Here is a 25,226-nt window from a genome sequence, read left to right as displayed (position 1 = left end):
GGCTTTTTCTTTTTAATTTCAGAAGTACTACGCAATTGAAAATGAAATATAAAATATTGTCCTATATCCATCAGCACAGCACATAACATTGTTATTTTACTTATGCTGTGAGGGAAAGATTATCTGTTAGTAAAATAGTAGATTGCAGAATTCGGATAACAGTATGACAATTCTATTGTGCTCTTGATAGGACTAGATAAAGATATCCACAGAAGAGCCCTGCACTTATCAATGTAATGGTTTATGCTACAATAGAGTCACTCATCCCCCTTCTCTCTCTGGCCGCATTGATGGTCTGATTGAGAGTGTCAAGCGAGGATGTCTGCTGTGCTGAAAATTTGCAAACCAAGGAAGAGCTTCAAGAGCCAGGATAGGAGGTAGATTACATTGAGTGACTTCAAAAAATGATATCCAGAAAATCATCCACCCAAGTTTTGTAAAAAACTAAACAAAAACATAGAATATTCCCATACAGGCAGTTAATATGTGATACTTTTTTTTTGATGATAATGTCCATCTAAAATGACTGGAAACTAAGCCAACATGTGTGTAAATTGTATCGCTGATCAGCTACTTCAGAGATATTATACAGACCACTGTAGTGTAGTGTGTTTGGCTTGTACCGTATATTTATTGCCATGCTTATGTCTCCATTCATGAGAACACTACTGATGGGTTAGCTCTACCAGTGAAGAGAATGCAGTTTGCTCAATCAGTTGTTACAGATCCATAATTTAAACCCATACAATATGCCTTAAAGGGGTTATCCCATAAATAATGCAAAAAATAAAAATCAGAGATCATACAGTACATGACAATCGCTTTCTAACAAAATATACTTATAAAAAGTGGCCTGATATCGCAACACGATCAACAATTATGTCTAACTAGACACATGTCTATGGCATTAATCACAAAAAGTCTACCAGACCGCATGAAAATACAATGATAATTTATTAAACATGATTCAAAAGGACAATACACTATAAAAAAAAAAAAAAAAACAAGTGCAGGGACAAGGTGACATCACCAGAGGAAATCACATTGGCAAAAATCTATACTGCTCCACGTGATGGTAAAGGAATAAATTGCAAGTGCAATTATATCGATATTCTAAAACATCAAGGCAGAATATATTACCCATACTGTGCCTCCTCTGGGATGGCGTTAACCCCGACACGCGTTTCAGTGAACCTTCGTCTGGGGGGGGTCGCGTCATCAGCACAGGACTCACAATAAATACCCCCACCAACCAATCCTAACACAGATTGCATTAGCGTGCACACCTGAACTGAATATAGTAATGATATCACGGGCCGCCGCTTTGTGACGCGAAATAAGACACGTGTTCTACATCGGGTCACATGATGACGCCGATACATCCTGCGAGATTACGGAGATGATATCAGCGGCACCAGGGAGTCAAATAGAGCATGCGCAGGCTTGCATAACAGCGCAAAAACCAGGGAAATGAAAAAAAGGGGGAAAAAGGGAATGGAAGTGCACATGTATAATAATAATCCCATAAACGTATTCAATTGGTGTACAACAATTGGTGAAACTTGATGAGATGTGTAAAATAACCTAAAGCGACATCCATAATCAATTTCATAAAAAGCCGCATTACAACCGTGAATAATGAGAACATGATTACCGTAAGTGAAAAAAATATATATAATATAAAAGTATAAGAAAAACGTGAGAGAATTAATTACTATGAGTGAAATTAAATGAAAACCTAATCATTTAAATAATGGTGATGAGTTATTATGTTGATGCAGTGAATATGTGAGCATGATTTTATGATATGTGACGTGGTATGTAACAGGATTAAAATAAATTAATCCTTGCTTATATAAATGTGATCTATAGGATAAGAAATAGACACGTGAACATGATAGTGATATGTGAAATAATATGCAACATAAAATAATCCTTGCTTAAATAAATGTAACGATGTGATGTATCGGAAATTTCTTTTACATTAATTGTGAATAGAAACCCAAAAAAATATTTTCTTCGCTGTAAATAATCATTAGGTCCAGCAATATATTTATAAGTCTGAAAGATGGAAGGTGGTTAATTACATGCAATGACAATACACATTAAAACACACACATTTTATATATACACACACACTGCTCAAAAAAATAAAGGGAACACTTAAACAACACAATGTAACTCCAAGTCAATCACACTTCTGTGAAATCAAACTGTCCACTTAGGAAGCAACACTGAGTGACAATCAATTTCACATGCTGTTGTGCAAATGGGATAGACAACAGGTGGAAATTATAGGCAATTAGCAAGACAACCCCAATAATGGAGTGGTTCTGCAGGTGGTGACCTGACCACTTCTCAGTTCCTATGCTTCCTGGCTGATGTTTTGGTCACTTTTGAATGCTGCCGGTGCTTTCACTCTAGTGGTAGCATGAGACGGAGTCTACAACCCACACAAGTGGCTCAGGTAGTGCAGCTTATCCAGGATGGCACATCAATGCGAGCTGTGGCAAGAAGGTTTGCTGTGTCTGTCAGCGTAGTGTCCAGAGCATGGAGGCGCTACCAGGAGACAGGCCAGTACATCAGGAGACGTGGAGGAGGCTGTAGGAGGGCAACAACCCAGCAGCAGGACCGCTACCTCCACCTTTGTGCAAGGAAGAACAGGAGGAGCACTGCCAGAGCCCTGCAAAATGACCTCCAGCAGGCCACAAATGTGCATGTGTCTGCTTAAACGGTCAGAAACAGACTCCATAAGGGTGAAATGAGGGCCCAACGTCCACAGGTGGGGGTTGTGCTTACAGCCCAACACCGTGCAGGACGTTTGGCATTTGCCAGAAAACACCAAGATTGTCAAATTTGCCACTGGCGCCCTGTGCTCTTCACAGATGAAGGCAGGTTCACACTGAGCACATGTGACAGACGTGACAGAGTCTGGAGACGCCGTGGAGAACGTTCTGCTGCCTGCAACATCCTCCAGCATGACCGGTTTGGCATTGGGTCAGTAATGGTGTGGGGTGGCATTTCTTTGGAGGGCCGCACAGCCCTCCATGTGCTCGCCAGAGGTAGCCTGACTGCCATTAGGTACCGAGATGAGATCCTCAGACCCCTTGTGAGACCATATGCTGGTGCGGTTGGCCCTGGGTTCCTCCTAATGCAAGACAATGCTAGACCTCATGTGGCTGGAGTGTGTCATCAGGAGCATGCACAGGCGTTGTAGGGAGGTCATACAGGCACGTGGAGGCCACACACACTACTGAGCCTCATTTTGACTTGTTTTAAGGACATTACATCAAAGTTGGATCAGCCTGTAGTGTGTTTTTCCACTTTAATTTTGAGGGTGACTCCAAATCCAGACCTCCATGGGTTAAAAAATTTGATTTCCATTTTTTTTTGTGTGTGATTTTGTTGTCAGCACATTCAACTATGTAAAGAACAAAGTATTTCAGAAGAATAATTAATTCAGATCTAGGATGTGTTATTTGTGTGTTCCCTTTATTTTTTTGAGCAGTGTATATAGTACAGACCAAAAGTTTGGACACACCTTCTCATCCAAAGAGTTTTCTTTATTTTCATGACTATGAAGGCATCAATACTATGAATTAACACATGTGAAATTATATACATAACAAACAAGTGTGAAACTGAAAATATGTCATATTCTAGGTTCTTCAAAGTAGCCACCTTTTGCTTTGATTACTGCTTTGCACACTCTTGGCATTCTCTTGATGAGCTTCAAGAGGTAGTCCCCTGATATGGTCTTCCAACAGTCTTGAAGGAGTTCCCTGAGATGCAGAGACATCCTACAAGATCGTTAGTAGATGGTACAAAACACCCGTAGCATTACATGCTATGAATCCTCTCATCTCCTCATCCTGCTGGAGATGCATTACAGGTACTGGTTCATACGTACACCTATAGTGGAATGGATCACCCCCTTCTGGGTAGAGGTGGAAAAGATATTTAAAAAAGGTGTTTATAGGATCCCCTGAGATTTCACCGCCTTCTTTATTTCTGAACATCCTACATGACTCCCTGACCAATTATAATACTTTTCTATGGAGACATTTGGTACTAGCAGCTAAAAGAATGATTCCTCTATATTGGAAACAGACGGTGACACCACCCATATCTCACTGGTTACGTAAAGTAGGGCAAGTGGCCAAATACTACAAGGTATGGGAGCCCTGGCTGAATTTTGCTAGTAGCCCTGATACACAGCAACTCTTACTAGACTGAATCAGAGACCTCACATTTCCCCTCCCCTGAAGTGATTACCTTGCGCTTTCCTACGTTTATGTCACATTCCTATGTTTTGAAACATTCCTACGCTCTGTCATATGTCGATTAGGCTACATGCACACGACAGTTGTTTTTTGCGTCCGTCAAAAAAAATGGATGCAGCATCCGTTTTTTTTGGAGGCTCCATTTTTCCCCACAGATCCCTTGTAATAAATGCCTATCCTTGACCGCAAATGTGAAAAAAGTAGGACATGCACTATTTTTTTGCGACAATGGACGCGGAACACAAACGGATGATCAGCATTTTTTTGCTGACCCATTGAAATGAATGGGTCCCCATCCTATCCGCAAAAAAAACGGAACGGAGGCCGAGAAAAACAACTGTCGTGTGCATGAGGCCTTAAGGTGTTTCTCCGAGTTTACATGGAATTGCACCTCCAGACGAAGGACTAATAGTAGTGACATATAGCCTCTTTCCAGATATTATAGACACCGGCTTTGTTAATCCACATTTGTTTCGATGAATAATTACTAGCAGAACTAGACTAGCAAGAGCTCTGTCTAAGGTTATTAATAAGTTGTATGTTCAGTGATTTCTGCCCATGATTACAATCTGTTATTAGCAAAGATATACACATGGTATAAACCTTGTGAAATGTACAAAAACCTCCTGTACAAATACATTGTAATGTTAAATGCTTAGAGGAAAGACGAAAAACTAGTGGACTTGTTGAGTCCATTTGGGCATAATGTATTCAATTTCCAAATCCATTTGCATAAGTTTCTTTGTTTCCACCCCAAACATTTTTAGGTACGCAATCTATTCCCCGAGCCTTCAAACCCTTGGAATCACAGGCATGCTGTGTTTTGAAATGTCTGTCGACAGTTTTCAAACTCATCACATCTCTTTAATTAAGAGCAATCGAAATGTCACGAACGTGCTCACGTACCCTGACTTTCAGCTCCCTTTGTGGTAAGGCCCACATACACTTTCGGACAAGGACATCTTCCATAATAAATCACTGCTGTACTGAAGCAGGTCAGTTGGTGTGTAATTTGAAAAATTTGTTTACCAGTAACATCACAAATCTCAGTAGCCCTTTCCATGTTAGTACACCCTATACATCTCCCACATGGGACCAAGCCCCATTTGGGTTTCTCTATCCCTGGGAAAATTAAAGGGACCAGTTTGATGTAAAGACTCCTTACTAAATGATCTATCAAGTTTTTAGATCTTCTTGCTACTACCGAAGGGCCCGAAGTGGCATACTTTGCAACAATCGGGTCAATAGTGCTGGCCAATATTTTTCCAAACATCTCAGACCATCTGGAATGATAACTAGTGATGAATCTCACCCTATCATCCCTAGATTTTTTTTGAGATTAGAACGGGAGCAAGATTTTGGCCTCCTATAATCATTTTTAATGGATCTTTGACTATATCCACGATTGGAAAAACGTTGTTTCAAGTCATTTGCATACTCCTCAAAATTGTGGTCAGTGGAGCATATTCTACGTCCTCTAAGGAACTGTCCAATTGGAATGGATCTAATCAACTGTGGAGGATTTTCTTTCTGACAAAGCTAGAACCCCATTCATTGCTCTGCTAGATTTATATCAAGTTAAAAGCTCAAGGGGAGCGTCTTCTCTGCTGCAGCTCAGGAGACGTGTCCATGCTCTACCTATCACAGATCAGGAGTCAGTAGAAGGAGAAACTGAGCATGTGCGGCCTTCTTAATGTGCCGCTCAAAGAAATAAGAAATCAAGTGGCCCTATACTGATACATTTTATTGAATAACTTAGTAGCTAAACCAAATTTTTTATTATATGCAATTACAAAAGTGTTCAGATCCAGGTGCTGGTTTAAAAACCGTACAATATTTTTCATGGGGCAACCCCTTTAAGTGAATGTCTACTGCTGAATACTATTTTGTCTTTTCTAGTTTTTATAGATTGAACGTTTCTTAATCTTTACAGTAGTGGGAGAACCTTTTTACTGGGTTCCAAATCCCCTGCATAGATGAAGATTTAAAACATAATAGAAGATATTTATCTAAACTGGAGTAAAGGAAAACTGGTTTAGTTGCGCACAGCAACCAATCAGATTCCACCTTTCATTTTTCAGAGCTGCTTTGAAAAATGAAGGGTGGAATCTGCTGTTTTGGCAACAAATTTTTCCAACAGTTTGGTAAATCCCCCAACACCCAATACTCACCTTTTCTATGTCTCAGCGCTCCAGTCCAAGTTGCTGTGGTCCCTGCTGGGTCATGTGCCATTCTTCAATTTCTGGCCTCAGCAGTCACACCTGAATGGCATATGACTGCTGAGGCCAGTGACTGGTCACACAAATGTAATGTCATCACTGTGGGACCAGAACATGTCACTAGAGAGGCAGGACATAGAAAAGGTAAGTAAAGGTTTTTTTATACAGCCCCATGGCTATGGGCCAAGTTTTTAAAAACCCCTCTAATTCCTCATATGGATCGTTTTCATAATATTATGGGATGTTAGTGTAATAAGCTTTAAAAAAAAAAAAAAAAACATGTCCACACATTATTTTAAGCAGCACATTAATTTTTTTCAACTGACACTTATGCAAAATACCTGGAGGCTAAAAAGCTTTCAACAGCACATTTAGAAAACATCATGTACATTCTAGTTTGTAATCCTAGATCTGTCATTATTCACAGGGTTTCTTTAACTGAACAATTACATAGCTTATTAAACAATAAATCAGATGCACACCATAAAAAATCTGGATGCAAGATGACTATATACAGTGATATATCGTGCGATGCTTATAGAGCACATACAGACCTGATGCTCCACAGTAAATAACATCATGCAGGAATACTCCATGCTTAATCCTTACACCTCTCCTCTTAACCTCAGGTCAGGAGGGAGATTAGAGACAATGGGGGAGATTTACTAAAACTGACTCACAGTAAGGGCTCACTCTGGAAAACATGTCCCGTGTGTGGCCACATCTCCTAGACCAACGGCGGCTCTTCTGATCCAAATTGACTGCAACACAGTGATTTATGGTGCAGTGATGTGAGTACAGTACAAAAGGCCCACAATCAGATAGGAACCGATTACATCATAAATCATTATGATGCAGTCAGTTTGGGTCAGAGGAGCCCCAATTGGTCTGAGGGATGCAGCTGACACACAGGTTGTGTTTCCAGGACCTAGCATTGTCATTTGCCCTAAGACGGTGTAAATCTGGACACTGTCTTAATGGGAATGTGTCAGCAATTAAACATTGTTAAACATTATTTTAACATTTTGGGTGTTTTAATTTTAATTTTTTTTATTTTCCATGTCACTGTTTAAAAAAATAAATAATCCTAAAATCATGCAATTTTTAGACTGGCCATTAGGCCTAAACAAATGTCAGGACTTTCCTTTCTTTGAAAGCTGCTAAGTGGATCATAGACACAATGGACATGAGGGGACCTCATTGACTTCTATGTGAGTTTCCTAGGCATAATCTGTTACCGTTGCAGAGGTCAGGAGGGAGCTGATAAGCTTTGACAACCACCTATTGTGAATGGTGGATTCTGTATCCTCTATACAGAAAGGATATCATTAACTGTAATCCTGCCTGTGATGATAATGACATGACTGCTGAAAAGTGACCTGTACAGAAAAGGAAGCCCTGACATATTTTAGGGCTACTAGTCATTGCAAAAACAACACAATTTTTATATTTCTTAAATTCTTTTTTTTAAATAGAGGCAGTGACATGAAAAAACAAAACAAAACTAAAAATGTAAAAAAAAATGTTTTACATAAAAGCATGATTTAAAAGGGTTATCTAACTTTATAAATGATGACCTATCCTCTGGATAGGTCATGAGTAGGGATGAGCGAATCCACAAGCGAATGTTTCATCCGAAGTCGTATCGCTCATCCCTAGTTATGACCATCTGATCGGTGGGGGTCAGACACCCAGGACCCATGTCGATCAGTTACTTGAGAGGGCCCCGGCGCTCCTTCTTGCCGCTTACCATAGACCAGTGACGTCACGATCATCGGTCTCGTGGCTTAGGCGAGCCCAGCCCCATTCAAGTGAAGGCATGTACACATGCGGCATAGCAGTGGAATCCACACTTTGATTACCGCTAATTGCTAGGCATTGTGTACAGGCACCATAAGTTATTAAACAAGGGTGGTACTGAGCACTTTAATAACCTGAGGCAAAAACAAAAAGCCCTGAGAAGGTAATTCAAGACCAGATGTGCATGATCAGCCATCTCATGGGAGTCATTAGGTCATATCATTGTCCATGCTGGTCATTATGACTGAATGCTAGATCAAATCTTAAAGTGTAACTGTAATTTTTTTTTGTAATGTATAAGGGCAGTGATACTTTAATTACTGAAATCGTACATTTCTATAAAAAAAAAAAAATCTCTCTAAAGTGGCCCATTTTGTGCCTTCGCAACATCCACCTGTCTTCAGTTTACTTAACTGTGAAGACACTGACGGCTGCTGCCCTGAAAGAGGGAGAGGCAGTGAGGGCAGCAGCAGTCAGTGTGGAGCGTGTCTCCACAGTTAAGTAAACAGAAGACAGGGGAATGTGGCTAAGGCACAAAATGGGCCACTTTAGAGATCTTTTTTCTATTAGAAATGTATGATTTCAGTAATTAAAGTATATTACAAAAATAGTCAGCATCCCTGCCTCTACGCAGTACAAAAAAAAAGAAAAAAAAGAATGACAGTTACACCTTAAATATACTCATATTATGCTACAAAAAGGATAAGCAACATAATTATCAGGAGGTTATGTGTAAGGAATCCAACATATTGTTTGTGGAGTTGGAACCAGTCCTAGGTGAAGTCGATATGGTAGAAATGTACCAAATCAATTTCCTGATTCAGGGGTGTATCGGTCATGAAACTCGACAACTGCTTCTGATAGCAACCAAGAAACCATAGGTGTACCCGGACTATAGTCAAAGCTGTGACTCAGTAAGTAAAAGACTATGGGGGACATTTATCAAGACCATCGTTTTGCCTCTGTGCTGCCGGAGAAAGAGCCAAAGTTAAAGAGTTAAAGGCTTCTACATATGTTTAGCACTTCCTCCAGCAGGCCATGCAACAGACTTAAATGTACATCAGCTCCCTTGTTGGTGCATATTTCAGCCATTTTCCACGCCAAAAATAAGCGTGGAAAATTATAAAATGAGCCATGCCTAGCGGCCTCCCCGCCCACGCCATGCTCACTTTTCTTGCCAATCTGGAAAAGTGGCATGAACCTGAAAAAGATGCAAGTTTTGCCGAACATAAGCCATGCGCCAAGACCTTTATGCCACTTTTGGTGTGATAAATATCTGCCTATATATTTACAACAGCAAATAACTACATGAAAAATAAACCTACACTTTAAAAGGGGTTATCCAACACTAACAAATGCTCCCCCATATGATGGGCCCCTCACACTGATTCTACTTAACTGGCTACCTGCGTTGCTCCTGGTCCCGCACCGCCACTGCTGCTTCTCCCCGTGCGCGGATGAAAATATCCGGTGTCGGGTGGGAGCAGCCAATGGCAGGCAGTGACGAGCCTCCCTAGTATTGCAGGTGAAACTAGGGGGCTTGTCCCAGTCAACGCCTGCCATTGGCTGCACCGTCACTAGCCTCCCCCCCGTCCCCGTACCCGGCGACACCGGATGTTTTCATACTCTCACAGGGAGAAGCAGTGGCAGCGGTGCGGGGACCAGAAGCGGTGCAGAGAGCGGGGAGCCAGGGAAGTAGAATCAGTATGAGGGGCCCGGCATATGGGGGAGCATTTGTTAATGTTGGATAACCCCTTTAGCCAATGAACGATAACCTGAAATGGGACTACGAAACTAACCTGCCAAAGTTTCATGCACAAAGCCATTCCCCATGCGCCATCTGTTGGAGGTGTCATTGAGCTTATAATCTTTTTTGATCCAATGTCCATAACTTGAACCTGCAAAATGAAAAAGAATGAAATTTTAAGTTATTTGGATACGTTCACACAACTGTATTGTGGTGTGGAAACGTCTGACGTAGAATTCGAGGTCTGTACACAGATAAGCCCATCCATTAGGGATTAACCACGTGCGGTAACTGCCGTGGCAAGACTCAATATGCCATTTCTTAAAGCGGATCAGAAATAGAAAAACATGTGGCTGTTTGAAAGGCAACGCAGAATCCCATTAAAACAATGGGAGGCGGATCTTACATTTCCTGGAGAATTATGCTCTGAAATCTATGTGAAAAAGATGCAGTTAGCAAAAGAAAGGTGTCATTTTTAATAGTCCAGTAATTTTATAGACTAAGACATATAATTAGCAAACCACCTAATGATCATGCGATAATGATGTAGTTTAGGACAATTCATCTTACATAACATCATCACTCCATGATACGGCACAGAGGAGCAATACCGGCGCGCCTGTCTGTTTCAATGCTCTGTGTCCCATCTTTATAAGTTTCCCCAATAAAGAGTAATAAGATTTAACATTAATGCTAATTTGCCCCTTAGAGCAACAAGGGTGATGCCGTTGCACCCAAGGCTCCGCTCGTCTTGTTTACAAGCCACACCCCCATCACTGACTAACAGGGCCAGGCAGTGAAGAAATAGGCGCCTCGGGTGCAACAAGAGGCTAATTAGCATAATCTTAAAACGCTTATTTCTCAGTATTGGAGACACTTATGAAGGATTGGACCAAGAGCATTGAGATATGCTGACAAGTGCACAACTGTGCACGAGGAAGGGTTACTTTCAAGGTATGCGCACTTGAATAGTCAATTGCAAGGCTGTAAAGTTTTTGGGGAGGTAATTTGATGGAGAGAATACTTAAAGGGTTTCTGTCACCTGAAAAATGGGTATTAAGCTGGCTGACATTAGCGATGTACTAATGTCAGCTGAACATAACTATATTCGTGCCATCTCGCTGCCGAAAGCCTTTATTGAGGAAAAACTAACTTTTATAATATGCTAATTAGCCTCTAGGAGCAGGGCATATTATAAAAGTTTATTTTTCTCAATAAAGGCTTTAGGCAGCGAGATGGCACTAATATAGTTATGTTCAGCTGACATTAGTACATCGCTAATGTCAGCCAGCTTAATACCCATTTTTCAGGTGACAGAAACCCTTTAACCATTTATTGGGTGTTCAAAATGTAAATACAATAAAAGGTAAATTCTTCTTGCAAAAAGGCCATTATACAGAGCATAAGGTGATCTTAGATGAGCACGTTTTAGTTACATTTACAACTATTCCATTAGGTGAAGTACAAGTTATGTGCCACTGTGTGACCCGCATGCCAAGTACATATTATACCTTTACAGGTCAGGCAGGATCCAGACTATTGAAAAGTTATTTCAACTTGAATTTGTACCATTACTAATTAAGAGAAATGATCGCTAGCTTTGCCAGAGGCCTGTAATGTTCCTGTGTGGCTGCAGAAGTGAAAAATGAGAGGCACGCCCGTTCACAGATTAATAATCTTTGTAAATGCATTTGGTGATGTAAAGATAGAAGGGAAAGGCCAACAGGTAAAATTAATCATTTATTGGGCCTAGGCCAAGCAGAAAGACTTCCATCCTGAGATCAGATGTGTATCTCATCCTTAATGTGTTAGAGTGAGGATATGTTAGACAGAGATGGTGCCAGAAAGAACTTGTTACCACTCAATTCAAGCCCTAAGACAGAACGAAAAGACCTCTGTATAAAAGGCTATCAACATTTGGGAGACCTTGTTTGCGCTTAGTTACTGCTTTCCCATTGTATTGGAAGAAATGAGAAACAAATCATGAGCTGCCTGGCTCCCTAATACATTAACTAACATTTATTTGCCATATTCTTGATCAACCTTCTTAAAGCGGCACTCCAATTTTAGACATTTATGGCATATTCACAAGATATGTCATAAATGTCTGATAGATTCAGGTCCAAGAGGTGGGACCCCCATCTCCAGAACAGGGGTACCCCATGCCGCCTAGGAAGGCAGCCTATAAGAAATGGCTAAAAATCATATTTCATAGATACATATTTGCATTTCCAAAAACAGACATGTCAGGAATGCCGAGAGGTCGTATGATGTGTACCTTTCATTCAAGCCAAAATAAGGGCATACCTACATGTGTCTGCGCTAAAGTTCCAATTATTACTCATTACACTGAACTAGAAGGTTCACACAACTATGCTACTCCCCCATCATTCTTCTAGTTTCTTTTTATTCCTAAATGCTAAATAAAGCAACTTTCTAAATAAGTCTTTCAAAAAGTCTTCATTTAGAAATTTTCTACCATTTTGATTCTGCATTCTGAGTATATGTAACTCCTTCATCTAGCTGCTGGTGCTGCTAAATAGGACATAAAATCAGAACAGCCTGCTGGTGGATGTCAGTATAGTACTGCCAGTAAAATACATTGCACTGCATGAACAGCGTAATATATTTTAGAATCGATCAAAAGATCACCTATTATAGTCCCCTGTGGGACTATTAAATGGTTTAAAAAAAGTTTTATTAAATAAATTAAAAATTCCAAGTAAGAAAATACACCCTTCTTCCATTGAAAAAACACTTTTTAATGGAAAATTTGCAATAAAATCTCCATATATTTGGTATCGCTGTAGAAAAAAAAAGGGTTGTAGTCCAGTTTCTAAAAAAGTATTTTATTTCATGCGGTAAAAACTTCCAAAACACAAGACTGGTATGCGGTCCGTCTGTGTTTGGAAGTTTTTTACCGCATGAAATAAAGTACTTTTTTAGAAGCTGGACTACAACCCCTTTTTTCTACAGTTCAAACAGCCGAGTCCAGGCCGTGTCCGCGCTTCTCAAGTTATTGACTGCAGGTGAGCGCTGCTTTGCTTTTTTCAATTTGGTATCGCTGAGTCCATAACAACACACACTACACAATTATCATGTAATTCATTGTAAAAAAATAAAATAACTAAGTCAAAATTGCTGCTTTTTGCTTATTTGCCACAAACAAAAAGAAAAGTGCTCAAAAAGTGTTACATATCCCAAAGTGAAAACTACAAGTTGTCCCGGAAAATAATTAAATAAAAATCAAGCCATCACACAGCTACATAGAAAAGAAAAAAAAAAAAAAAAAAGTTATGGGTCTTAGGATGCGGCGATGCAAAAACATTTTCTCTATTTTTTTTTTTAAATGGGTTTTTATTGTGCAAAAGTAGTAAAACATAAAAAAATACATGTATTTGGTATTGATGTAAAAGTTATCATATTATTCATGCCGAAAACTGAACGCTGCAAAATTTATAACGTAAAAACCCAGTGGCAGTATAGCCATTCTTTTCCGAATGCCCTCCCAGAAAAAAAAGTTAATAAAAGCTAAAATCAGTAAGTTGTGTGTACCCCAAAATGTCAACACTAAAAACTACAACTTGTTCTGCAAATAAGAAGCCCTCATATGACAGAAAAATAAAATAGTTATAGTTCTTGGAATAGGATGATGAGAAAACGAAAAAAAAAAAAACGCTTAGTCATTAAAGGGGTTGTCACTTCAGCAAATGGCATTTATCACGCAGAGAAAGTTAATACAAGGCACTTACTAATGTATTGCGATTGTCCATAATGTCTTCTTTACTGGCTTAATAAATTTTTCCATCACATTATACATTGATCGTTTCCAGGGGTTATGACTACCCTCCTATCCAGCAGCGGTGGTCGTGCTTGCACACTACAGGAAAAACACTACCGATGGCCGGAATTATGGAAGCGCACATAGGCACACATGCACAGCTGCTCCTGTCCCGGCCACCTCAGTGGATGTAACCCCTAGATATGAGCAGTGTATAATGAGATGAAAAATGAATCCAGCCAGCAAAGGAGGCAATATAGACAATCACAGTACATTAGTAAGTGCCTTGTATTAACTTTCTCTACATGATAAATGCCATTTGCTGAAGGTGTCATCCAATGGTGCAGGCTCGGGCTTGAGAGGGATTGTGCCAGGTGAGATGTCCAGCAATGTCAATCTAGGGGGGTGGAGAGCCTCCTGAGCAGAGGGACCAGCCTGATGAACCAAGTCTGATCGATTTGCTCATCTCCAATGTTAATAATATATTAATAATAATCCCTGTTCTATTTCCTGCAGCACTTGGTAAGGATTACTGCCATCAGAAAAGTGCAGTAGACAGTCTTCTTACAAGTTCATCATTAAACACCGGCAATAAAAGAAATAAAATAGTGTTAACGAGAAGAATGACAAGACGACACTATGATTTCCATCATTATTGCCGACATAGTTTACTATGATTTTACAGCACAAACATAAAGGTGAGTAGAGGATTAGTCCTTGTGCAGGACGCTGTCAAGCATTTATCACCAGTCGCTGCCGCCTAGAAGTCTGTCTTGTTACTACCGCCTAAAATATTCCTGTATGGGCCCAGGACAAATTATCTTGACACTGTGAAACCTTTTCCACGAAAAGCATCATCAGCTATCCACAGCATTGGTGATAAATGTATGATCGCGGGGAGCCCAGTGGAGATCACAAAAAAAAAAAAAAAAAAAAAAAAAAAAAAAGAGGAAGGGGTCCAACTGTTCAAGGGGTCCAACCCCCCCCCCCCAAATCCCCTTGAACAGTGATCAAGCATGCACACTGCCTCTTTAATTCAAGTTTGTGGGACAAACAGAGACAGTTAAGTGCAGAACTCATCACAGGTCAGACATCAGGCTCCAAGGAAGCCATCACAGAAAAGATTGTATTGGGCAGCCATGTTATACACTCTCGGTCAGTTTTATGAAATACTTATGCCCCAATGGAGCATATGTTCAGGCTCCCATTTATACTACTTCAAATAAAATGGATATTTCTTACCTGGGAGCTTTCTGTTCCTGGCACTGCTAGTAGACAGCATTCAGTACTCAATAGAGAACATTTACAGAAACCAACACTATTGACAGGTATAGACTCCACCACGTCATTCCTTCCTTCTGCTAAATTCCATGTACATATCCGGAGATCTCTACCCTGACTAAAGAAGAGAATGGCAGTCCAAATTAATTCAAACATAATATTGTTTTTCAAGTAACTAGTAATTGTAACATAAAGAGAAATATGGCAAAGGGCAAGTTCAGACATGGCAAATTTGGTGCAGATTCCACTCCAGAAATCAGCAGCAAATTATGGTACAATACAAGTTTTGAAAAACGCATCCTCACGAAATGTGCAGCAAATCTGCGGCAGAATCAGCATCATGTGTTGCATGCAGATTTTGCAGTAGATTAGGTGTGGATTTGCCACGAATCCCTGGCAAAATTCACAGCAGAATTTGTCCACAATGTCTGGACTTACACTTACAGGCCACAACAATTCACTAGTTTTCACCTTCAGGACCAGGCCATTTTTTGCAAATCTGACATGTGTCACTTTATGTGGTAATAACTTTGGAAGACTTTTAGGCCTCTTTCACACGGGCGTTGCGGGAAAAGGTGCGGGTGCGTTACGGGAACACCCACGATTTTTCCACGCGAGTGCAAAACATTGTAATGCGTTTTGCACGCGCGAGAGAAAAATCGGCTTGGCTTGAGATCGGTGTTCTGTAGATTGTATTATTTTCCCTTATAACATGGTTATAAGGGAAAATAATAGCATTCTGAATACAGAATGCATAGTAAAATAGCGCTGGAGGGGTTAAAAAATAAAATAAAATTATTTAACTCACCTTAATCCACTTGGTCGCGCAGCCCGGCATCTCTTCTGTCTTCATCTTAGCTGTGTGCAGGAAAAGGACCTGTGGTGACGTCACTCCGGTCATCACATGGTCCGTCACATGATCTTTTACCATGTTGATGGATCCTGTGATGACCGGAGTGACGTCACCACAGGTCCTTTTCCTGCACACAGCAAAGATGAAGACAGAAGAGATGCCGGGCTGCGCGAGCAAGTGGATTAAGGTGAGTTAAATAATTTATTTAATTTATTTTAACCCCTCCAGCGCTATTTTACTATGCATTCTGTATTCAGAATGCTATTTTCCTTTATAACCATGTTATAAGGGAAAATAATAATCATCGGGTCTCCATCCCGATCGTCTCCTAGCAACCGTGCGTGAAAATCGCACCGCATCCGCACTTGCTTGCGGATGCTTGCGATTTTCACACAGCCCCATTCACTTCTATGGGGCCTGCGTTGCGTGGAAAACGCACAATATAGAGCATGCTGCGATTTTCACCCAATGCATAGGTGATGCGTCAAAATCACCGCTCGTGTGCACAGCCCCATAGAAATGAATGGGTCAGGATTCAGTGCGGGTGCAATGCGTTCAACTCACGCATCGCATCTGCGCGGAATACTCACCCGTGTGAAAGGGGCCTTACTTATCCAGGCCATTCTGAGAATGTTTTCTCATGACACATTGTACTTCACGGCAGTGCTAAATTTGAGTCAATATATTTTTCCTTTATTCATAAGAAAATCCCAAATTTACCAAAAATTTTGAAAAATTCTCAATTTTCTAAATATGAATTTCTCTACTTTTAAGACAAATAGTAATGCCTCATAAAAGAGTTATCAGTCATTATTCCCCATATGTCTGCTTTATGTTGGCATCATTTTGTAAATTTTATTTTATTTTTTTAGGACGTTAAAAGGCTTGGAAGTTTAGAAGCCATATTTAACATTTTCAACAACATTTCCAAAACCATTTTTTTAAGCACCAATTCAGATATAAAGTGATTTTGAGGGGTTTAGGTCATGGAAACCACCCATAAATGACCCCATTTTAGAAACTAAACCAATTAAATTATTCAAAACTGATATTACAAACTTTGTTAACCCTTTAGGTGTTCCACAAGAATTAAAGGAAAATGGAGGAAACATTTAAAAATTTCATTTTTTATGCCGATTTTTCACGTTAATCATTTTTTTCTTGCAACACAGCAAGGGTCAACAGCAAACTAAACCTCAATATACATTACTCTGATTTTGCAGTTTACAGAAATACCCCATATGTGGTGGTAAACTGCTCTATGGGCACATGGCAGTGGTCAGAAGGAAAGGAGCACCATATGGATTTTGGAGGCAGATTTTGCTAGAATGGTATTTGAAGAGACCTTGATGTACCCCTACAGTGGAAACCCTTAAAAAGTGACCCCATTTTGGAAACTACACCCTTAAAAGAATATCTTAAGGGGGGGGGGGGGGGGGTACTGAGAACTTTGGCCCTCTGAGGCTGGGTTCACACTTCAGCGTTTTACAGCGCGTTCAAACGCGCTGTAAAACGCTCAACACATGAAAACCAATGCTTCCCTATGGCCCTGGTTCTCACTTGAGCGTTTTACAGCGCGTTTGAACGCGCTGAAAAACGCCCTACGCTCAAACAAGTTCTTGAGCTTCTTTGGGGCGTTTTGACGCGCGTTTGTGGCCATAGGACACTGCAGTCAATCACACAAACGCGCGTCAAACGCGGGTTTACTATTGCAAAAAACGCGCATAAAAACGCGCGACAAAAACGCGCGTTAAACGCGCATATCAAATACGCTCAGGTCTGAACCCAGCCTAAGAGTTTTACAGAATTTGAAAACACTTGGCTATGAAAATGAAAAGTTTTATTTTTTACAATAAAAATGTTCCTTTAGCCCCAAATTTTTCATTTTCACAAGGGGTAACGGGAGAAAAAGCACCCCATAATTTGTTACCCATTTTCTCCTGAATACGGCAACACCCCATATGTGGTGGTAAACTGCTGTGGGGACACATGGCAGGACTCAGAATGGAAGGAGCGCCATATGGCTTTTGCAGCACAGATTTTGATGGATTGGTTTATGGGTGCCATTGGTTTTTATTTTTTGAGCGATTGTCTTATGTTGGGGCTCATTTTTTGCAGTATGAGGTGACCTTTTCATTGGTACCATTTTAGGGTACATAAGACTTTTTGATTGCTTGGCATTACATTTTTTGTGAGGCAAAGTAAAAAAAAAAGGGCATAGTTTAAAAAATTCTTTTTTTTACAGTATTCACCTGAGGGAGCATATAATGTGATATTTTTATAGAGCAGGTTGTTACGGACGTGACAATACCCAATATGTCTATCATTAAAATTTTTGTTAAGTTTATACAGTAAATGCATTTTTTAACAGAATTAAATCTTGTTTTTTAGTTTTGATCGAGCACCGTAGTGCTCGGGCCAAACACATCGGGATGTTCGGGTGCTTGACCGAGCAACCGAGTATAATGGAAGTCAGTCAATGGGAGAACCAGAGCCTTAAACCAGGTACCCCCTGCTCTGAAGAGGGGAGGGTGCCTGGGTCATGGGAAAATGTCAGTAATTTATGGAAACACCACCGAAATGGTTCTATAACAGCATGGGGAGGATGTCTGGATGAATCTTGGACTCGCAGTTCGCTGCTGGGAACGATTTTGTCCGAATAGTATGCCAATTTTACAAACTGACAATAATACGCACAAAACCGAATAATAAAAAAAAAAAAAAACGATTTTAGAGGAAAAATTGATAGGAAACAAGTGCTGGCAAAAATTACAAGGAACAGGCACTCCAATACAACCTGTATATCACATAGGAGGGCCTCATTCACATTGTGGTGCAATTGTTCATGTAGTGGGACTCCTATGCTCAAAGCCTATGCACTAAGTGAAAGGGCTGCCAAAAATTACAAGGAACTGGCACTCCAATACACCCTTTATTACACATAAAGGAGGGCATCATACACGCACTTGAAAAATTATGATTTATGGCCTGCTGGTGACCCTCAAAAACATTTGGATCAAGGGCCTGCTGATCACACCATCTACAACATTATGGGTGAGGGCCGGCTGCCACTTTGGTGACTCTAGTTAACCTGGGGCCGATCGCATGTCCCCGTGATGGCGACTATCCATTCGGATGTCTGGCCTATCAACTTTCGATATTATTGTCAGCGCAAACAATTGTAACTACGGGTAACGGGAAATCAGTGTTGGATTCAGGAGAGGGAGCCTGAGAAACGGCTACCACATCCAAGCAAGACCCATAAAAAGATAAAAAGACCCATAAAAAGATTATATGCGAGGGCCTGCAGCTGAGCTGACCCTCTAAAAAAATTATATGCGAGGGCCTGCAGCTGAGCTGACCCTGTAAAATATTATATGCGAGGGCCTGCAGCTGAGCTGACCCTGTAAAAAATTATATGCGAGGGCCTGCAGCTGAGCTGACCCTGTAAAAAATTATATTTGAAGGACATATATGCGAGGGCATTATATGTGACGAATAAGCATGTTGATATGATGGAAGAGGAGGAGGGGGATGAGAAAAGGAAGATTTAACTATATACCCTTGTTTGTGGTAGAAGGGGTGCATGGGAATACAGTGTATTCAGTACAATATAAACAACACATTTAGAGTGCCTTTATGTTCAGCTGCTTTCCTGTGGTGGAGTCGAGAAGTCATGGTCAATCCAGGCCTTTTTCATTTTTATAAGAGTCAACCTGTCAGTTGACAGTCTGATACGCTTATCTGTTATAATGCCACCAGCAGCACTAAATACCCGCTCAGACAAAGCGCTGAGGGCAGGGAAGGCCAGCACCTCCAAAGCGTAGAGCGCCAGTTTGTGCCACGTGTCCAGCTTGGACACCCAGCAGTTGTAAGGCACTGAGGGATCATTGAGGACGCTGACACGGCCTGCTATGTACTCCTTCACCATCTTCCAAATTTTTTCTCTCCTTGTGACAGTAGGCCGCGCATCAGGGTGAGGGTGCTGGCGGGGTGTCATAAAATTGTCCCAGGCTTTGGAGAGTGTTGCCCCTCCTCTGTTGGAACTGCTGTGTGTTTCCCTTGTCTCCCCTTCTCGGTTGGCCAAGGAACTACGGACTCTGCCACCAGCGTTGTCAGATGTAAATTTTTTTAACAATTTTTCAACAAGGATCTTCTGGTATTGTACCGTTTTGCTCATCCTCTCCACCAGGGGAACGAGAGATGAGAAGTTCTCTTTGTAGCGGGGGTCGAGAAGGGTGAACAACCAGTAATCCGTGTTCTTGCGTATAACGCGCGCGTCGGGGGAAAGGCAGCCTAACATGAAGTCACCCATGTATGCCAGAGTATCAACAGGCAAGACTTCGCTGTCGTCATCAGGAGGATCACTCTCAATCTCCTCATCCTCTTCTGCTCACCCACGCTCAACAGAGAGAATTAAACTTCCATGGGTACTACCCTCTGTAGCGGAGGCAACTGTCTCCTGCTCCTCCTCATCGTCCAATTCGCACTGAGAAGACGAATTAAGGGTGGTCTGGTTATCACCCAGTGTAATGTCTTCCCTTATTTCCACCTCTTCCACATGCAAAGCGTCGTCCTTAATTGTGAGTAGACACAGAAGTGAGATGGTTACGCTGATAATAGCGTTATCGCCGCTCACCATCTGTATTGATTGCTCCAAGTTTCTTAAAAAAAAAATCAGAGGTCAGACATCCATACCCACTCCTCGCCTGTGAATAGCGGAAGCTGACTGGAAAGGCGACGACCATGTTGCAGCTGGTATTCCACTACTGCCCTCTGATGCTCACAAAGCCTGGCCAACATGTGGAACGTGGAGTTCCAGCGCAGGCTCACGTCGCACAACCGCCGGTGAGCTGGCAATTTCAAGCACTGTTGCAGCGTTGACAGACCGGCTGAAGTGGTTGGTGACTTGCTTAAATGTGCACACACGGGGCGCAACTTCACCAGTAGCTCAGGCAAATTGGGGTAGGTTTTGAGAAACCGCTGAACCACAAGGTTGAAGATGTGGGCAAGGCATGGGATGTGTCTAAGCTTGCCGACCAAGTTATGGCCATTATCAGACACAACCATGCCTGGTTCTAGGTTGAGTGGCGAGAGCCACAGCTCAGTCTGGTCTCTTATCCACAGCCCTGCGGCGATGCGCTGTTTGCCCCCTGAGCATATCAGCTTCCGCACGGCCTGTTGCCGCTTCCTCACTGCAGTGCTACACTGCTTCCAGCTATCAACTGATGAATGACTGGTGCTGCACGTGTATAATTTGGAGGTGGAAGGGGAGGAGGAGGCGAAGGAGGAGAAGTGGGGGTTGGAGCCACTAGCGTAAGTTCTGGCGGAAATCCCGATCGACGTAGGGCCTGCAATCCTTGGGGTCGGTAGCACCTATGCCATCCCAGGGTACGACTCGCTCGCAGCCTCCACAGCATTCACCCAGTGTGCTGTCAGGGAAATGTAGCATCCCTGGTCGAATGCACTTGTCCATGTGTCTGTGGTTAGGTGGACCTTCCCAGTAACTGCTTTGCTCAGGGCACATGTGATGTTACGGGACACATGTTGGTGTAAGGCGGGCTCGGCACACCTTGAAAAATAGTGGCAGCTAGGGACTGCATAACGCGGGACAGCCGCCGACATCAGGCTGCGGAAGGCCTCAGTGTCCACAAGCCTACTAAACGGCAACATTTCCAGGGCCAGTAATTTGGAAAGCTGCACATTTAGTGCTATGGCCTGTCGGTGGGTGGCTGGGTATTTTCGCTTGCGTTCAAAGGCCTGGGGTAAGGACATTTGGACGCTGCGCTGGGACATGGAAGTGGATGTGGTCGCTGATGGTGCTTGCAAAGTTCCAGGTGCAGGGCAGGAGGCATCCGGGCCTGCGCCTTCAACAGGGGATTGGCCAGCACATAACATAGGGGAAGAGGAGGCAGTGGTGTGACCAGCAGACACAAATTGTGGACCTAGGTGTTCGTCCAACTTATTACGGTGCTTGGATGCCATGTGGCGATCATGCATGTGGTGTGAGTTTGCTAGTGTTCACGCCCCGGCTCATTTTCGTATGGCACAGGTTGCATCTACCCCTTTGCAAGGCAGATTTCCGCAAGGGAGATCCCTCCCCCCTCTGTACTGCTCTCCTCGCTCGGCTTGCCACCTTCCCAGATTGGGTCAGTGACCTCATCGTCCGCCACCTCCTCTTCCACTTCCTCACTCTGATCATCCTCCCGATTTTTTGACCTAACCACAACCTCAGTGATTGCCAACTGTGTCTCATCCTCTTCATCAACCTCTTGAGACAGTAATTGCAGTTGACTCATTGGCAACTGTGTCTCATCATCATCCACCTCATTAAACACTAATTGTCATGTTTTTGTGACTGTGGATGCTCAAGAGGTTGGGAATCAGGGCACAAGATCTCATGTCCCTCTTCAAGCGTGCTTGGCGAGAGGGCCAAATCAAGTAATGGCGCTGAAAATAGCTCCTCGAAAGAGTGTGGGATCACTTGTTTGGCCACACTGTAAACGGTGGGAGGAAGGAGGATCAGGGTGAGGATTGTGTGGACCAGACGCCTGGCTACTAAGACTGGACTTGGAGGAAAACAGGGTGGTGCTTAACCGACTGGAAGCATTATCTGCTGCAATCCAACCGAGCTCGCACTAGGCTGACTTCAAGAGTGGTGTCCTGTGCCGCCCTGCAAACTGGGACATGAAGCTAGGTATCTTGGATGATTGTTTTTCTTGTGCTCTGGCAGCAGGAACAGTTAATCCGCGCCCAGGGCCACGGCCTCTGCGTGCACCATCAGCATCACGGACACTTCCCCGTCCCCTACTGCTCGCCTTCTTCATTTTAAACGTGATATATTCTTGAAAATACAGGGTGGGCCATTTATATGGATACACCTTAATAAAATGGGAATGGTTGGTGATATTAACTTCCTGTTTGTGGCACATTAGTATATGTGAGGGGGGAAACTTTTCAAGATGGGTGGTGACCATGGCGGCCATTTTGAATCCAACTTTTGTTTTTTCAATAGGAAGAGGGTCATTTGACACAAACTTATTGGGAATTTCACAAGAAAAACAATGGTGTGCTTGGTTTTAACGTAACTTTATTCTTTCATGAGTTATTTACAAGTTTCTGACCACTTACAAAATGTTTTCAATGTGCTGCCCATTGTGTTGGATTGTCAATGCAACCGTCTTCTCCCACTCTTCACACACTGATAGCAACACCGCAGGAGAAATGCTAGCACAGGCTTCCAGTATCCGTAGTTTCAGGTGCTGCACATCTCGTATCATCTGAAGGCAATTGTCTATGCTGTGAAGAGTGGGAGAAAAGGGTTGCATTGACAATCCAACACAATGGACAGCACATTGAACACATTTTGTAAGTGGTCAGAAACTTGTAAATAACTCATGAAAGAATAAAGTTACGTTAAAACCAAGCACACCATTGTTTTTCTTGTGAAATTCCCAATAAGTTTGTGTCAAATGACCCTCTTCCTATTGAAAAAACAAAAGTTGGATTCAAAATGGCCGCCATGGTCACCACCCATCTTGAAAAGTTTACCCCCTCACATATACTAATGTGCCACAAACAGGAAGTTAATATCACCAACCATTCCCATTTTATTAAGGTGTATCCATATAAATGGCCTACCCTGTATATCACACGTTCAGTAGCGTAGGATTTGGAAGTGTATGTGCAAAAAAATTTACAACAATATTTGTGATGAGGAAACGTTATACAGGACAGGTACCACAGGTAATGTCACAGTTCGCAGTGTCTACAGAAAAACTGCACTGGATGTCACTGATATTTTAGGGATGCGCACACTTTAAACAGGAGATGTGTCGCAGATAATTTAACTGTCCACAGCGACCTATTACACAGTATTTATAGCAGGATGCGCTAAAAATAAATATTGCTGCTGTCACACACAATAGTCCTTAAAAGGACTTGGTCTTTGAAAAGCTTTTTTGTACAGAAATCTTCCTATTACACTCCCTACACTGTCTGTCCTTTCCCATGCACAGCTCTCCCTAACACTGAGCAATTTAGCGCAGGTTGCGCTACAAAAATATATTGCTGCTGTCACACACAATAGTCCGAACAAGGACTTTTGGGTCTCTGAAACGTTTTTGTACACTTATAATATTCGATTACACTCCCTACACTCTCTGTCTCTTCCTATCCTCAGCTCTCCCTGACTTAGAATGAGTCGAACACGTGTCATCAGGTGCTATATATCACCCGATGACGTGTTCTGGCATTACAGTGATTGACTGGCCGGTAGTCAACATGGCTACTGGCATTACAGTGAGGGCAGTACTTACCTGCACGTTTATTGGCTGCTTAGCAGCCGCGAAACGTACAGGGAGGAGACTCGAGCATTGCGCTCGAGCACATGTGGTGCCGAGCACAGCGATGCTCAAGCCGAACTGGTATTCGGCCAAGCATGCTCGCTCAACACTATTGTTTTAGTGTTGCCATTTTCTGAGAGCCACATTGTTTTAATTTTTTGGGCAATTGTCTTAGGTAGGGTCTCATTTTTTTGCGGGATGAGATGACGGTTTGATTGGTACCATTTTCGGCTGATCGCTTATTATTATACTTTTTGTGAGAGAAGGTGACCAAAAATTGCTGTTTTGGCACAGTTTTATTTTTTACTGCGTTCACCTGACAGGGTGGATCATGTGATATGTTTATAGAGCCGGTCGATACGGACGCAGCAATACCCAATATGTATACTTTTCAGTTTTTTCCTATTTTTGAATTTTTTTTTATTACTTAATTATGGGAAAAGAACGCTTTTTTTTTACTTGAAACTTTTATTTATTTTTTATTTTACAAAACTTTTTTTTCCCCACAACTTTTGGGGGTCTGATCCCCTGTGCAATGCATTACAATACTTCTGTATTGTAATGCATTGGCTGTAATACACTTCCAGCCTGTGAGATCCAGGGAGCTGGATCTCATAGGCTTACATGGAAGGCAGCCCCGATGCCTGTGGAAGGCATCGGGCTGCCTTCCCTGCCATCAGGTCCCCGTCACAGCAGCGCAGGGACCCAATGGGAAAAGAGAGGGAGCTCCCTCCCTTCACACACCCAGCAGTCAGCGCTGACCGCAGCATAGTGAGGGTTAATGCGTCGGCATCTGTGTTTTCACAGATGCCGGCAAATACAGCAGGGGTCCGGCTAACGGGAACAGCCGGTCCCCTGCAGCTGATCGGGCGGGCGCAGCTCCTGCACCCGCCCGATCAGCGCGCCATAGTACTACG

General features: G+C 42.2%; 1 protein-coding gene across 1 annotated transcript in view; it reads right to left on the bottom strand.

Moving 5' to 3' along the window:
• Window positions 1-25,226, bottom strand: part of GNB1L (G protein subunit beta 1 like) — a 50,614-nt gene that overhangs the window by 9,910 nt on the left and 15,478 nt on the right. Inside the window, exons 4-5 of the mRNA XM_040416328.1 lie at window positions 15,073-15,229; window positions 10,102-10,200 (exon numbers count right to left, since the gene is read on the bottom strand). Of these exons, the coding sequence (XP_040272262.1) occupies window positions 10,102-10,200; window positions 15,073-15,229 (256 nt within the window). The remainder of the gene's footprint in view (window positions 1-10,101; window positions 10,201-15,072; window positions 15,230-25,226) is intronic.

Source organism: Bufo bufo, chromosome 2 (genome assembly GCF_905171765.1).
Source record: "Bufo bufo chromosome 2, aBufBuf1.1, whole genome shotgun sequence".
Lineage (NCBI taxonomy): Eukaryota > Metazoa > Chordata > Amphibia > Anura > Bufonidae > Bufo > Bufo bufo.
This window is presented reverse-complemented; position numbering and strand designations above follow the sequence as displayed.